Source organism: Oryctolagus cuniculus, chromosome 4 (assembly GCF_051225735.1).
Source record: "Oryctolagus cuniculus isolate XC-2025 breed Fujian yellow rabbit chromosome 4, ASM5122573v1, whole genome shotgun sequence".
NCBI classification, from domain to species: domain Eukaryota; kingdom Metazoa; phylum Chordata; class Mammalia; order Lagomorpha; family Leporidae; genus Oryctolagus; species Oryctolagus cuniculus.
This window is the reverse complement of record NC_142870.1, coordinates 173,582,153-173,595,088: the sequence shown is the minus strand read 5'-3', so window position 1 is coordinate 173,595,088 and position 12,936 is coordinate 173,582,153. Positions and strand designations below refer to the sequence as shown.

Genomic DNA, 12,936 nt, shown 5'->3' with positions numbered 1-12,936 from the left:
CGTGGTGTAGCGGGTAAAACTGTCGCCTTAGATGCCAGCATCCCATATGGGTGCTGGTTTGAATCCCCACTGCTCCACTTCCAATTCAGCTCCCTGCTAATGGCCTGGGAAAACAGCAGAGGATGGCCCAAGTACTTGGGCCCCTGCACCCAAGCAGGAGACCTGGAAGAAGCTCCTGGCTTTGGATCGGCCCAGCTCTGGCTGTTGCGGCCATTTGGGGAGTGAATCAGTGGATGGAAGACCTCTTCTCTCTGTCTCTTCCTTTCCCTCTGTAACTCTGCCTTTCAAATAAATTTTTTAAATAAAAAAAAAGACACATGCCAATGTAACTTAGTTGTTTATGCCCCAGAATAATGGCAAAAACACAGCACTGTGGTTAAGAACTCAGACAATTAGCCAAACTCCCTGATTTTCATGCCAGCTTTACCACTTCACACCTCTGTGTCCCAGTGTCCTCATCTGTAAAATGGGAATAACAACGGCACTACCTGTGCAGGACTGCTGTGAAGAGTAATGAGTGAGAACATTTCAATGCTCACAACTGTGTCTCCTATGTGAAAGCACCAGTTAAGTTCTCTTACCGTTGTGTCTGCGGACACATACCCTCACACCACACTTTACACTCTTTCAGAACGGGATCCATACTCTCTGTCCCTGCAACCTTGCCAAAGTGCTTTCCACAAGCTAGGCACTTAGTATATATCTGTTCAGCTGAACCTGAGCCTGGCAATATGATAACAATGATCGAGTGGGATACATTAAAAGATCCAATGCTTGGGCAGAATAATTTGTATCAAAACACATCTTCTATACATGCAATATATCAAAACACAGTTTTATTACATGCAATATATGCTATTTTGGAAATCATCAAAAACTAATATTAACAGCATTCAGGAAGAAAGGAAAACACATGCACAAAAGTGTGGTTAGTGGTTTTCCTCATAATAGCCACCAGCTGGAAATAACCCAAGCACCTAAGAACAGGAGAGCGAGCTGCAAGGACTACTACTAAGAAATGAAAAGCGAATGTCTGATCGCCACAACATGCATGAAAGGACAAAAGCATGCTGAGTGAAGACGCCTTCCACAGAGGGTACATGCTCCAAGGGTACTCCTAACTTGGTGGGAAAAGGAACTAAAGGATAAGTTCACAGGGCAGGAGTTCGGCGTGGTGCCTAAGATGCCTGCAAACCACACTGGAGGATCTGGGTTAGATCCCCAGCTCCCTGCTAGTGTGGATCCTGGAAAGCAGCAGTGCTGGCTTGAGTAAATGGGAAAGCTGGATTGTGCTACCCACTCCCAGCTCCTGTCAGAGCCAGCCCCAAGGCCACATGGGTATTTGCAGAGCGAGCAGGCAGATGCAGAGGGGAGTGCTCATGTGCACGCCAGCTCACTCTCTCTCTCTCTCCCTTTAAATTAAAAAATACATTTACTCTGCTGCCAAAAACAACCCGAAATCCATGCATACGAGGCCACTGATATCAAGTTCTACAGCAAGCAAAACTGATCTGTGGTATGGTGGAAACAATTATAACAGTGGTTCCGCCAAGGGGGAAGAACCTTAAAAGAACTTTCCAGGGTACTGATAATATTCAATAACCTACATGGATGCCAGAGGGTCTGGCTTACAGATTTGTTAAAACACAGTCAGTGTACACTTGAGTTTTAAAAATTTCATTGTATATTAATTGTACCTAAAAAAAGAAAATACAAATATTGATCTCAAGTTAATGACATTCAGGCTGAAACATTAGGGGAAACAGACTGTTGCACTTTGAAATGCATAAAAAATGCATTGAAGGACAGAGGAATGGACAGATGGAGAGCTGTATGATAAAGCATCAATAGTAAGTCTGGGTGGAGGTATATAAGTGCTCACTATCAAGCTCTTAAACTTCTATGTTTTGAAATTACATAACAAACTGGGGCCAGCGCTGTGGCATAGCAGGTTAAGCCTCTGCCTGTGACACCAACATCCCATATGTGTGCCAGTTCAAGTCCTGGCTGCTCCACTTCTGATCCAGCTCCCTGCTAATGGAAGATGGCCCAAGCTCTTGGGCCCCCCTGCAACCACGTGGGAGACCCGGAAAAAACTCCTGGCTCCTGGCTCCGGATCAGCCCAGCTCCAGCCATTGCAACCATCCGGGGAGTGAACCAGCGGGAAGACCTCTCTCTGTCCCTCTCTCTGTAACTCTGCCTCTCAAATAAATAAATTAAAAAAAAAAAAAAAAAAAAAAGATGAGAGAAAGAGAGGTCAGAAATGACAACTGCTTAGCTGTCTGGACTAATGGCCAGAAAGTTACACCTGTTGACAGTGCATGGAGATGTGAGGACCTTAGGGTTAGAAAACAATGGAGCCAACATTCAAACAAAAAAGGCAAAATTAGATCAAATACTGCCATAATTTCTATTATATTAAAAATTGTAAGTGATTTTTAAAGCAAATGTTTATCCCCATAATTAACAAAAGAGAAAAACAGCAAAGGAGATGGGCCATTTAAATCCCTATATTCTGCTTTATTCACCCTAATGAAATTCATTTCTCATTTTTTTTTTAAGATTTTATTTATTTATTTATTTGAGAGGTAGAGTTACAGACAGTGAAAGGAAGTGAGAGAAAGGTCTTCCATTCGCTGGTTCACTCTCCAATTAGCCGCAACAGACAGAGCGGAGCCAATCCAAAGCCAGAAGCCAGGAGCTTCCTCCGGGTTTCCTGCACAGGTGCAGGGGCCCAAGGACTTGGGCCATCTTCTACTGCTTTCCCAGGCCACAGCAGAGAGCTGGATCAGAAATGGAGCAGCCGGGACTAGAACCCGTGCCCATATGGGATGCCAGCACCATAGGGGGAGGATTAACCTACTGTGCCACAGCACCGGTCCCCTCATTTTGTTTTAACAGCATATAAATTCAAATTAAGGTGATGCATGGCAAAGACTTAACAGATAGACAAAATGTTTGTGTTCTTGTCTGACAATGACAATCCCACAGTGCTGCCAATAACCAAACTTGGACTTAGCATTTAAGATTCATGGCTGACTTCTCATAGACACATAGAGGGTAATACTAAATCCCTGATGCTTCCTGAGCTCCTATATATATACACTTCACAGCTTATCAGATAACAAAATATGATCTTCTCTGTCACATGATAGCATATACTAGTTATCTTCCACAGAATCAGGGGTTACTTGACGAAAAGGATGTGCTGTGTTCAGGGAATGCATCACTGCGCAGCTGTGTCACTGTGAAAGGTCAGAGTGTGCCTACACAAGCGAAGGCAGCTGAGAAAGCACTTCTGACCGAAACAGTGCGTGTGGAGCATGGCTGCGGGTAAAATTCCAGTCACCTACACTCTTGTGCAGAGGAACTGAATGAATGATTTTGATTAGCTCAATGTTGTGAACTGCATTAGACGCCACACTAAAAGTCAACTATTTTAATAGAAATTGTTACGAAATATGCATCTACCTTTCTCCTCCTTAAATCAAGAAGTGAGTATACCTTTGTTAACAACACTCCTGGGGCCAGCATTGTGGCGCTGCAGGTTAAGCCTTCTCTTGCGATGCCGGCATCCCACATGAGCGCCTGTTTGGTCCCCAGCTGCTGCACTTCCAATCCAGCTCTTTGCTAATGCGCCTGGAAAAGCAGAGGATGGCCCAGGAGGGCCCCTGCTGCCCACGTGGGAAATCCAGAGGAGTTCCAGGCTCCTGCCTCAGCCGGACCCAGCCCTCGCTGCTGCGGCTATTTAGGGAGTACACCCGCGGCCGGACACTCGCGCTCTCACTCCTGCAGCCGGGCTCTCTCTCTCCCTCTCTCTGTGACTCTGCCTTTCAAATAAACTAAAAACAACACTCCTGCTATCATTATTATATTGTGTTCCAAGTCTACTGATTATTACATATAGTCTGTGCCCAAATTAAGGAGGGGTCCAGAGGCTGCTGTGTTTTATGAACTCCTGGGCTTGCTTTTTATTTGACCTCCGACCTCAGCATAAGCGACGATGACTTGCTGCTGTCAGCACGCCCCACCACAGGAAGCACTGCAGACCCTTCATGTATACACACAGTTCCCAATCTGCTCAACCCAACAACCGACTCATCGAAACTTCGTTTAAAATAAAAGTAAACAGACCCTGAGCGAGGGCATCTCTTTTTTATGAGAATAATATGCTAAATGTAAAATGCTTAACACAATGCCTGATGCGTACTAAACATCTGGGAAATACTATTTTTAAGAAAATAACTTCAATTTATTTTAAGAAAGTACAGGCTTTTCAGTGGGCTTACTTCCTGAATATCATCCACAGTCATTCTTTCAGTAAAACTACCTTGAATTTGCTGCAAAGCTGGCTATCATCCACTCTAGCTTTTGCGTTCATGTCTGTATTTAACCATTTTGCACTATTCTATAAAGAAGTTCCACATTTTAAGTAATATTCTTTAAAGATGACTGGATACGGCCAGTACTGTACAACTTGGACTTGGCTTCTCAACATTCACCCCTGCCTTACTGCTATTACACAACATGATGCAGAGGACTTGGGACCAGAGAGGCTGCGTAGACCCGAATCAACGCCCAGAGACTCGGGCTCTTCCCGGAACCTGAGCAGCTCCAGCTGAACGCCCTAAGGACCTCAGCTCACACGTCCCTCTTCCATCCACTGAGTTCCAGACGCTATTGTTTATCGTCTGCTAGACAGGACTTAACAGTGGCTGGTCTACACAATTTAATCCACAAATCATTTATCTCATAAATCAAATTGTGAAGATTCTTCCCCTGAATTCATAAAACTAGAAACGTTACTGCTCTACATTAGCGAGACCACTGAGAACAGCTGAAACATTTGTAACAGCAACCACTAAAGCCAAAGTAAACATACACTTATCTAAGACACTGGCTATCATTCTGATTTTCTTCTTTCTTTTTCCAAACTGGTCCAAATGTCACTTGAGGCCCACTCTCCGTAGTCTCGAGCTGTAAAATCCTCTGGCTGCAGGGGTTTGCCCTGGCACTTGAGACGCCCACACCCCTGTCCGAGTAACCAGCTGCAATGCCTACTCTCGCTCTGCCTCCACCTGCCTGCAAATGCAGACCCTGGCAGGCGGTGGGGAGAGCTCACGTGACTGGGTTCCTGCCACCCACACACACCTGCATTAAGGTCCCAGCTCCAATCTTTAGTCCAGCCCAGTATGCATCTGGGGACCACAGCAGACAGGAGTTCTCTCTCCTTCTATCAAATAAATGAATTGTTTTTAAAGAGAAATCTCATTTCTTTCATACTCTCCTTCCAGATGATGTAACTCTTAACATGTTTCTCAATATGGCTATCTCCATAACTTCTTACAACTATAAAGTCAGATTTCACTTTTTAAAAGTTTTTTACTTCACTTCCCTCTTTTTTTTTTTTTTTTTTTTTTTTTTTTTTTGGACAGGCAGAGTGGACAGTGAGAGAGAGACAGAGAGAAAGGTCTTCCTTTGCCGTTGGTCACCCCCGTCAATGGCCGCTGCAGCCGGCGCACCGCACCGACCTGAAGCCAGGAGCCAAGTGTTTCTCCTGGTCTCCCATGCGGGTGCAGGGCCCAAGAACTTGGGCCATCCTCCACTGCCCTCCTGGGCCACAGCAGAGAGCTGGACTGGAAGAGGAGCGACTGGGGCAGAATCCGGCGCCCCGACCAGGACTAGAACCCAGTGTACCGGCGCCACAGGCGGAGGATTAGCCTAGTGAGCCGCGGCGCCAGCCCACTTCCCTCATTTTTTAAAATAAGAAATAAGTGAATATCACTTTCATTTTAAACTTTTCCCAAGAAACGAGAAACAAACTTGCATTTGTAATACATTAAATTTCAAATTTTTAATATTATCACTGTCTCAACAGATTCAAATGCTGATAACAACAGATTGACCAATAACCTCAAATGACTTATTTTCTAAAACAATTAATAACAGACCTGATGAATGGTTGGCTCACTTCCATTAACATTGTCAGGAGATTTCACGGCACAGGCAGATACATTCTAAGGAAACAAGAGAAACAGCATAAAGAAAAGGATTAGAAAACTGAAGTCCTACAAAACAAAGTCCAAGTACCAAGACCTATTGGACACATTTATCTAGTAAACAAAATTAGTAATTGTTCATTTATTAATATTTTCATGCAAGGCAAAGCTAGTGTGGTAAGTATTTTAGGAAACTCATTTTGCTGTAATATATGGAACCAAATAGCAAAGATTAGTATGTAAAAAAAATTATTTCCAGCTAATCACAAACCTCTTATCATTCTAGCTCCAATTTTTTCCCCATGACAAAAATCAATGCCAGGAACTCAATTAGCAAAATTTATTTAAATAAAAGATTATCTACAAAAAGAAGTAATGCCAAATATTTCCTACAATAAAATAACATTCAAATTGGGGCTGGCGCTGTGGAGCAGTGGGTTAATGCCCTGGCCTGAAGCACCAGCATCCCATATGGGCGCCGGTTCTAGTCCCAGCTGCTCCTCTTCTGATCCAACTCTCTGCTATGGCCTTGGATAGCAGTAGAAGATGGCCCAAGTCCTTGGGCCCCTGCACCCACATGGGAGACCTGGAGGAGGCTCCTGGCTCCTGGCTTCGGATCAGTGCAGCTCCGGCCATTACGGTCGTCTGGGGAGTGAACCATCGGATGGAAGACCTCTCTCTCTCTCTCTACCTCTACCTCTACCTCTACCTCTACCTCTCCTTCTCTTTCTGTGTAACTCTTTCAAGAAAAATAAATAAATAAATCTTTAAAAAAAAAAACATTCAAATTAAAATTATTTGGCTAAGCAATGACAACAAGAAATGGAAATGCCTGGGCCAGCGCTGTGATGTAGTGGGTAAAGCCGCCACCTGCTAGCCCATGTGGGCGCCCATTCGAATCCCAACTGCTCCACTTCTGATCCAGCTCTCTGCTATAGCCCGGGAAAGCAGTGAAAGATGGCCCAAGTCCTTGGGCCCCTGCACCCAAGTGGGAGACCCAGAAGAAACTCCTGGCTCCTGGCTTTGGATCAGTGCAGCTCCAGCCATTGCAGCCAGTTGGGGAGTGAACCAGCAGATGGAAAATCTCTCTCTGCCTCTCCTTCTCTCTGTATAACTCTTTCAATTAAATAAATAAATCTTTAAAAAAAAAAAAGAAATGGAAATGTCTCATTTGAAGGCAGCAATCTAAATGAAATTGTTGTGACAATATCAGAAAAACTTATAATGTAAAACTTCTTCTCCCACATGGGTGTTTTTGTTTTGTTCAGTTGATAAGACAAATACCCAGAATAAGCAACATTCTACTGATTATATCATATTAGCTTAGAGTTCATGGTAGTAAATGATATTCTATGATAGTCAAAATTCTTTATTGCATTCATAATATACTAAGTATCTAACTTCAATTAGAGCTAAAGAAATAGCTCATAATAAAATAACCTCCATATCTTAAAAAAAAGCATCTCACCAAATATAGTATTCGCCACTATTTTTCAGCAACTTGGTACTTAACTAGTGCATTTCTCCATACCTTTGTCTAACCAAGAACCAGTGCAATACCTCGCCCAACCTAGCCTTAAATATCAAAGGAGGGGGCCGGCGCTGTGGCACAGAGGGTTAACGTGCTGGCCTGAAGTGCTGGCATCCCATATGGGCACTGGTTCAAGACCTGGCTGCTCTACTTCCCATCCAGCTCTCTACTATGACCTGAGAAAGCAGTAGAAGATGGCCCAAGTCCTTGGGCCCCTGCACCCGCGTGGAAGACCCAGAAGAAGCTCCTAGCTCCTGGCTTCGGATTGGTGCAGCTCTGGCTGTTGCAGCCAATTGGGGAGTGAACCATCAGATGGATGACCTCTCTCTCTCTCTCTGCCTCTCCTCTCTCTGTGTAACTCTAACTTTCAAATAAATAAATGAAATCATAAGAAAAAATATATATATATATCAAAGGAGATGGCACTGAGCTTGGCAAAAGTGTTCTCTAAATTTCTGAGTACTGACTAGTTAGAAATTATTAATTTTTAGATGTGATATATATTTTGATATTAACTTTGTATATCTTTTTAAAACATTTACTGAAATACTTAGAAATGGAACAGGATTTCTGAAATTTGCTTCAGATACAAAGGGGTTGAGCTGCATGTGTGGGAAAGGTACTAGGAGCATGATCAGGAAATACAGGAATGGGGCAATAACAGACACAACAGGCCCGTGAATGACTGCTGACATGGGGCAATGAAGGGGAAGGGTAGATTCTTGTACCACTTCCACTCCTACTTCCATTCTTGCAATATGTTTGAATTTTTCCTTGATAAAAAAAAAATAATAAAAAAAAACAGGAACCTTCTTTTACCTCTAAGATAAAAATTAATGAAATTTTATCAGTCTAAGAGTTTCCTGAAAGATATGCAGAAAGAGAGCTTGGGAGAACATAGGAATTAACTTTTATCTTCCTGTTCTCTACCATTTGAAGAATTCTAAGTTGTGCACAAGGAATATCACTCATATTTGTATAGCATCAAAACAAATACTCTTTAACCCTAAAAATATACTGCACTAAACACTATAAAATACAAAATATATTTTACATAGGTCAACGATTCTCTTGGCCAGTCAGTGTATTAGAAAAGTAACACTTGCCGGCACTGCGGCTCACTAAGCTAATCCTCTGCCTCTGGCGCCGGCACCCCGGGTTCTAGTCCCAGTTACTCTCTTCCAGGCCAGCTCTCTGCTGTGGCCCGGGAAGGCAGTGGAGGATGGCCCAAGTGCTTGGGCCCTGCACCCGTGTGGGAGACTGGGAGGAAGCACCTGGCTCCTGGCTTCGCAGCATGCTGGCCGTAGCAGCCATTTGGGGGGTGAATCAATGGAAGGAAGACCTTTCTCTCTGTCTCTCTCTCTGTCTATAACTCTCTCTCTGTCTCTCTCTCTCACTGTCTTACTCTGCCTGTCAAAAAGAAAAAAAAAAAAAAACACTTAAATAATGGAAAAAGGAGATGAAGGGCTTCCTAAGATATTTGGATTAGGAAGAAGAGTGGCAAGAAGGTTTTAGGTAAATGACTCAACACATGACTGTGGTCCATACAGAAAGCCACTCCACCATCATCTGAAGTATCATCCTACCAGATACACAGTACAACATTTGAAAACGCCCCCTCTCTGCAAATGTATTTCAACCTATGTACTACGCTTTATGTCCAAATCAGGGGTGGGGGATCTTCTGCCAAGGGTCACTTGGATATTCAGGCATCATTCACAGGCCATACAAAATAATCAGCTTAAAAATTAGCCTGCTACAGATTTACTGAATTCTGAGTCCTGCCAGCAGTTGCAATGGCAGGGATTCCCACATGATTTCATGGCCTTATGTGGCCTGTGGGCCGGGCATTCCCCACCCCTGATTTAAATAAAGGCAGGACAGCTTTACAAAAACAAACAAAAAAAGTGTTGGCCTAATTCACTCTCTAAATCCAAACTAGCAATCTCCAGAAGCAAAGAGAGATTTTGTCACTACCAGTAACTCCTATTCATCTTTTCACCTGCAGAAATCCCTCTGTGAGCTTCCGTGGCTTGCATGGATGGAGGGCTAACACACTCCTTCCTTCTGCCTGGATCTCCTACAGAGCCTTCATCCTCTGGAGCACAAGTGGACACCGACGCAGGCCTCCATCTCAATTAGAATCTTCCAGGACAGACCCCACATTTCACATCAGTCCCCAGGGCCTAACATTTAGCTCAATGAATGCTTGTTTAATCCTCCACAGTCACTTCTTTTACAATAAGACTTCCAAAGGCTTTCTCCCAGAGAGAAGTCTGAAGAAGTAACTCAACAGACACCAACACTCCAGTCACCAATGCTTTCTACTGGAGAAAATTCTCAGATAACAGGAAAACCCTTCCAAAATGTGAAAACACACTCTGATGGCGTATTTAACTTAGGACACACATGAACTCCTTGCCTGGGTTGTCTTCAATTACATTCTTTTCCATCTTCCAACTGTTTTATTGATTGCTAAGCACTAAGGAACACCAGGTTTTCGAATTTGGGGTAAAGAGTAATTCCGTTTAAAAAAAAAAAAAAAAACTGAATTAGGGGCTGGTGCTGTGGCATAGCACGTAAAGTGGCCACCTGCAGTGCTGGCATCCCATATGGAAGCCGGTTCAAGTCCCGGCTGGCCCACTTCCCATCCCGCTCTCTGCTGTGGCCTAGGAAAGCAGTGGAAGATGGCCCAAGCCCTTGGCCCCCTGCACCTGCATGGGAGACCCAGAAGTTCCTGGCTCCTGGCTTTGGATCGGCGCAGCTCCAGCCACTGTGGCCAGCTGGGGAGTGCACCAAGTGGATGAAGACCTCTCTCTCTCTCTCTGCCTCCTCTTCTCTCTCTGTATAACTCTTTCAAATAAAAAATAAATCTTTAAAAAATAATAATAAATAAAATAACTAAATTAAGGAAAACGCACTACCTGATGAATTCATTATGGAATTAGATCATCACTAAAATTTTTTTTCTGATAGAAGTTACACTACAGTTTTCCTTTGTCCCACGGGGAGATGAAGTTTTTATCTAAATAATTCAAAATTTTAAAAGAATTTAGAGGCAATTTTTAGTCTTCTGAAATTATTTTTAATAGTTCTAAAGTCTCAACTTTTACATTAATAGAACAGGTACTCAATATAAATTACATTTATGTACCTATGGCAGTGGGCATAGGAGAAGCTGTTCTCTTTTGGAACAGTTTTATCACTACTACACGAGTTGTAAATATCATTTTACGTTGTTAAAGTACATTGGAGAATTTTGACTGGAATTTCCAACTTTCTCAAATCAGTTTTGAAATAGTGTGGCTTTGCCCATAGCCAGAGCCAAGAAGAGATCCCTGTTTTGGCATCACTAGAAAACTAACATTTCTTGCCCTGAGAAGCTTTTTTTCCTCTAAAATCAAGTTTAGAACGTAATTTAAAATTACCATGGCCATACCCAGCCGAGTCTTTTCTGGCTACATGGTTTAGATACAGAAATGTTTTCCCACTGTTTAGAAAAACCTAAATCCCAGTTCAGTCAGCACCCAGTCTAAAACCAAAAGCTACATCCTTACTGGGCCAATCTCTCTGAAGTTCAATTTGCTAAATTATGAACTCACCAGATACTCTATAACAAAAGGTCCACTTTCCCAAAATGAAATTATATACAAGACTCAAAATTGTGTGAATTCGGTCAGTTGAAAAGGAATGAGACAATTATTTCTATACAGATGTTTAATACACACAAAACTAGTAACTGCAAAATAAGATGCAATTGTTTGTTTTTGTAGAACCACCTACTTAACTAGATTTACATAACAATGAATTTTCCCTAAAAACCTGAGTCACAGCTTAAAATATTCTTGACACAGCACGACAGAGATTTCTAGCAGTGATCGCCTTTCTCCAGCTACTGAGCAGACTCAAGAGGAAACTTAGCAGAAGGTGGTCTTCAGTGCGTTAGTGAGTGTAATTCTGCTTTTGTTAAAACTACCAGGAAGCAGTAGCCATCAGAATTCAGCAAGTCACTCTCATTTCTTAGAGGGTTAGCAACAGGACACCAAGGATGCTTTAAGAGACGGTAAGTGACAAGCAACACGAGATTTGCTTCTACAATTGCCAGATTACTTTGCTTCCCCACAAAGGGAAGGCAGAAAGCGGTGGAGAACTCACCACACTGTCACTCTGTGTTTTAGGCTGTTTGGAGGAATCCAAAGCAAAGATAGTATATTCAGAGAGAAAAGCAGGCTCTGCTATCATCCCGGCTAGTAGCTGTCTCATTCAAAGTAATAAGCAGAGGTACAAAAATAAAACAAATGATGAAAAACAAATCGTAACAGCATGTTCTCACCACACGGCACGCGTAACACCATAATGGCCCTCACTACCACCACCCCAGCCACAGAACAGTACGCTGCTGGCAACAGTCAGGAATGGAGATAAGCTGATCAGTTTAGGGTCTCAGAGGCCAACTTACAAACCATGCTCTGTGCTTAGCAGCACAGGGCGCATATACCCAACAGCATCGCAAGCACAGTGTCTCTGGCAATTTCTTTTAAAAACTCACACCAATGAAAACAATACACAAGGCACAAAGTTTCAGATATGCAAAATGACTAAGTTCTAGACATGTTCTACACAGCATAGTTTCTATAGCTAACATAACAAATATCTTACAATTTCTAGAAAGACAGAGCTTAAGTGTTCTTGCCACAAATAAAATAAGAATACTATTATACTAGTATACTAGCATATTATTCTACTATTATACTCTTATAGAGTGGGAGGAACTCTGGGAGGTGATGAGTGTCCAGAGCCTGCATGGCAGTGATGTCTTCATGGGGTTACGGATTTATCCCCCAACTCAAGGAGCTGTACTCATTAAGAATGTACAGCGTTTCACACATCAACCAGACCTCAGTAAAGAATAGATTTTTAAAAGCTGCATATTAGAAAAGAACACAAAGCCTTAATATTTATAAATATTGAGTCATTCAAAAAGATAGCATGAGAATGCACACAGGGAGGGTAAAATACAAAAAAACTTCAAATAATCATTTATTTGAACTTACATACAAAATTATTTTTCTGCAAAATACAAAGAGAAGAAACTTTTGAAATGGATATTTACAGTAAGTTTTAAAGACAAATTCTATTACACTAATCCTTTCGACAAAATCTCTTTTGTGCTTCAGTTTTCTTTTAGAAACTGTACATTACACATCAAATACTAACACCATGGGTTAGACATACAAGAAATTATAATTAAAATGGACTTTTTGAAAGTGGAAGTTACAGGTCTTCAAACGATAAAACTGCATGGAACTACACACACACACACACACACACACTATAAACACATGTAGAAGTGGTGAAATCAGAACCAGCCGTGCGGACGTCAAGGACCCTGTGTGGTAGTATTCT

General features: G+C 42.4%; 1 protein-coding gene across 7 annotated transcripts in view; it reads right to left on the bottom strand.

The window, feature by feature from the left end:
• The window catches only part of GOLGA4 (golgin A4), a 126,134-nt gene that overhangs the window by 85,322 nt on the left and 27,876 nt on the right, over nt 1–12,936 (bottom strand). For 4 of the 7 annotated variants that reach the window (XR_016232945.1, XM_051858947.3, XM_051858948.3 and 1 more), the window contains exons 3-4: nt 11,686–11,784; nt 5,952–6,017 (exon numbers count right to left, since the gene is read on the bottom strand). Coding sequence is in view for 6 of the 7 variants with exons in the window: in XM_051858947.3 (XP_051714907.3) it covers nt 5,952–6,017; nt 11,686–11,784 (165 nt within the window). In the remaining variant the exon portion in view is untranslated. The remainder of the gene's footprint in view (nt 1–5,951; nt 6,018–11,685; nt 11,785–12,936) is intronic. The other 3 variants (XM_051858951.3, XM_089331340.1, XM_089331341.1) reach the window with 1 other exon arrangement.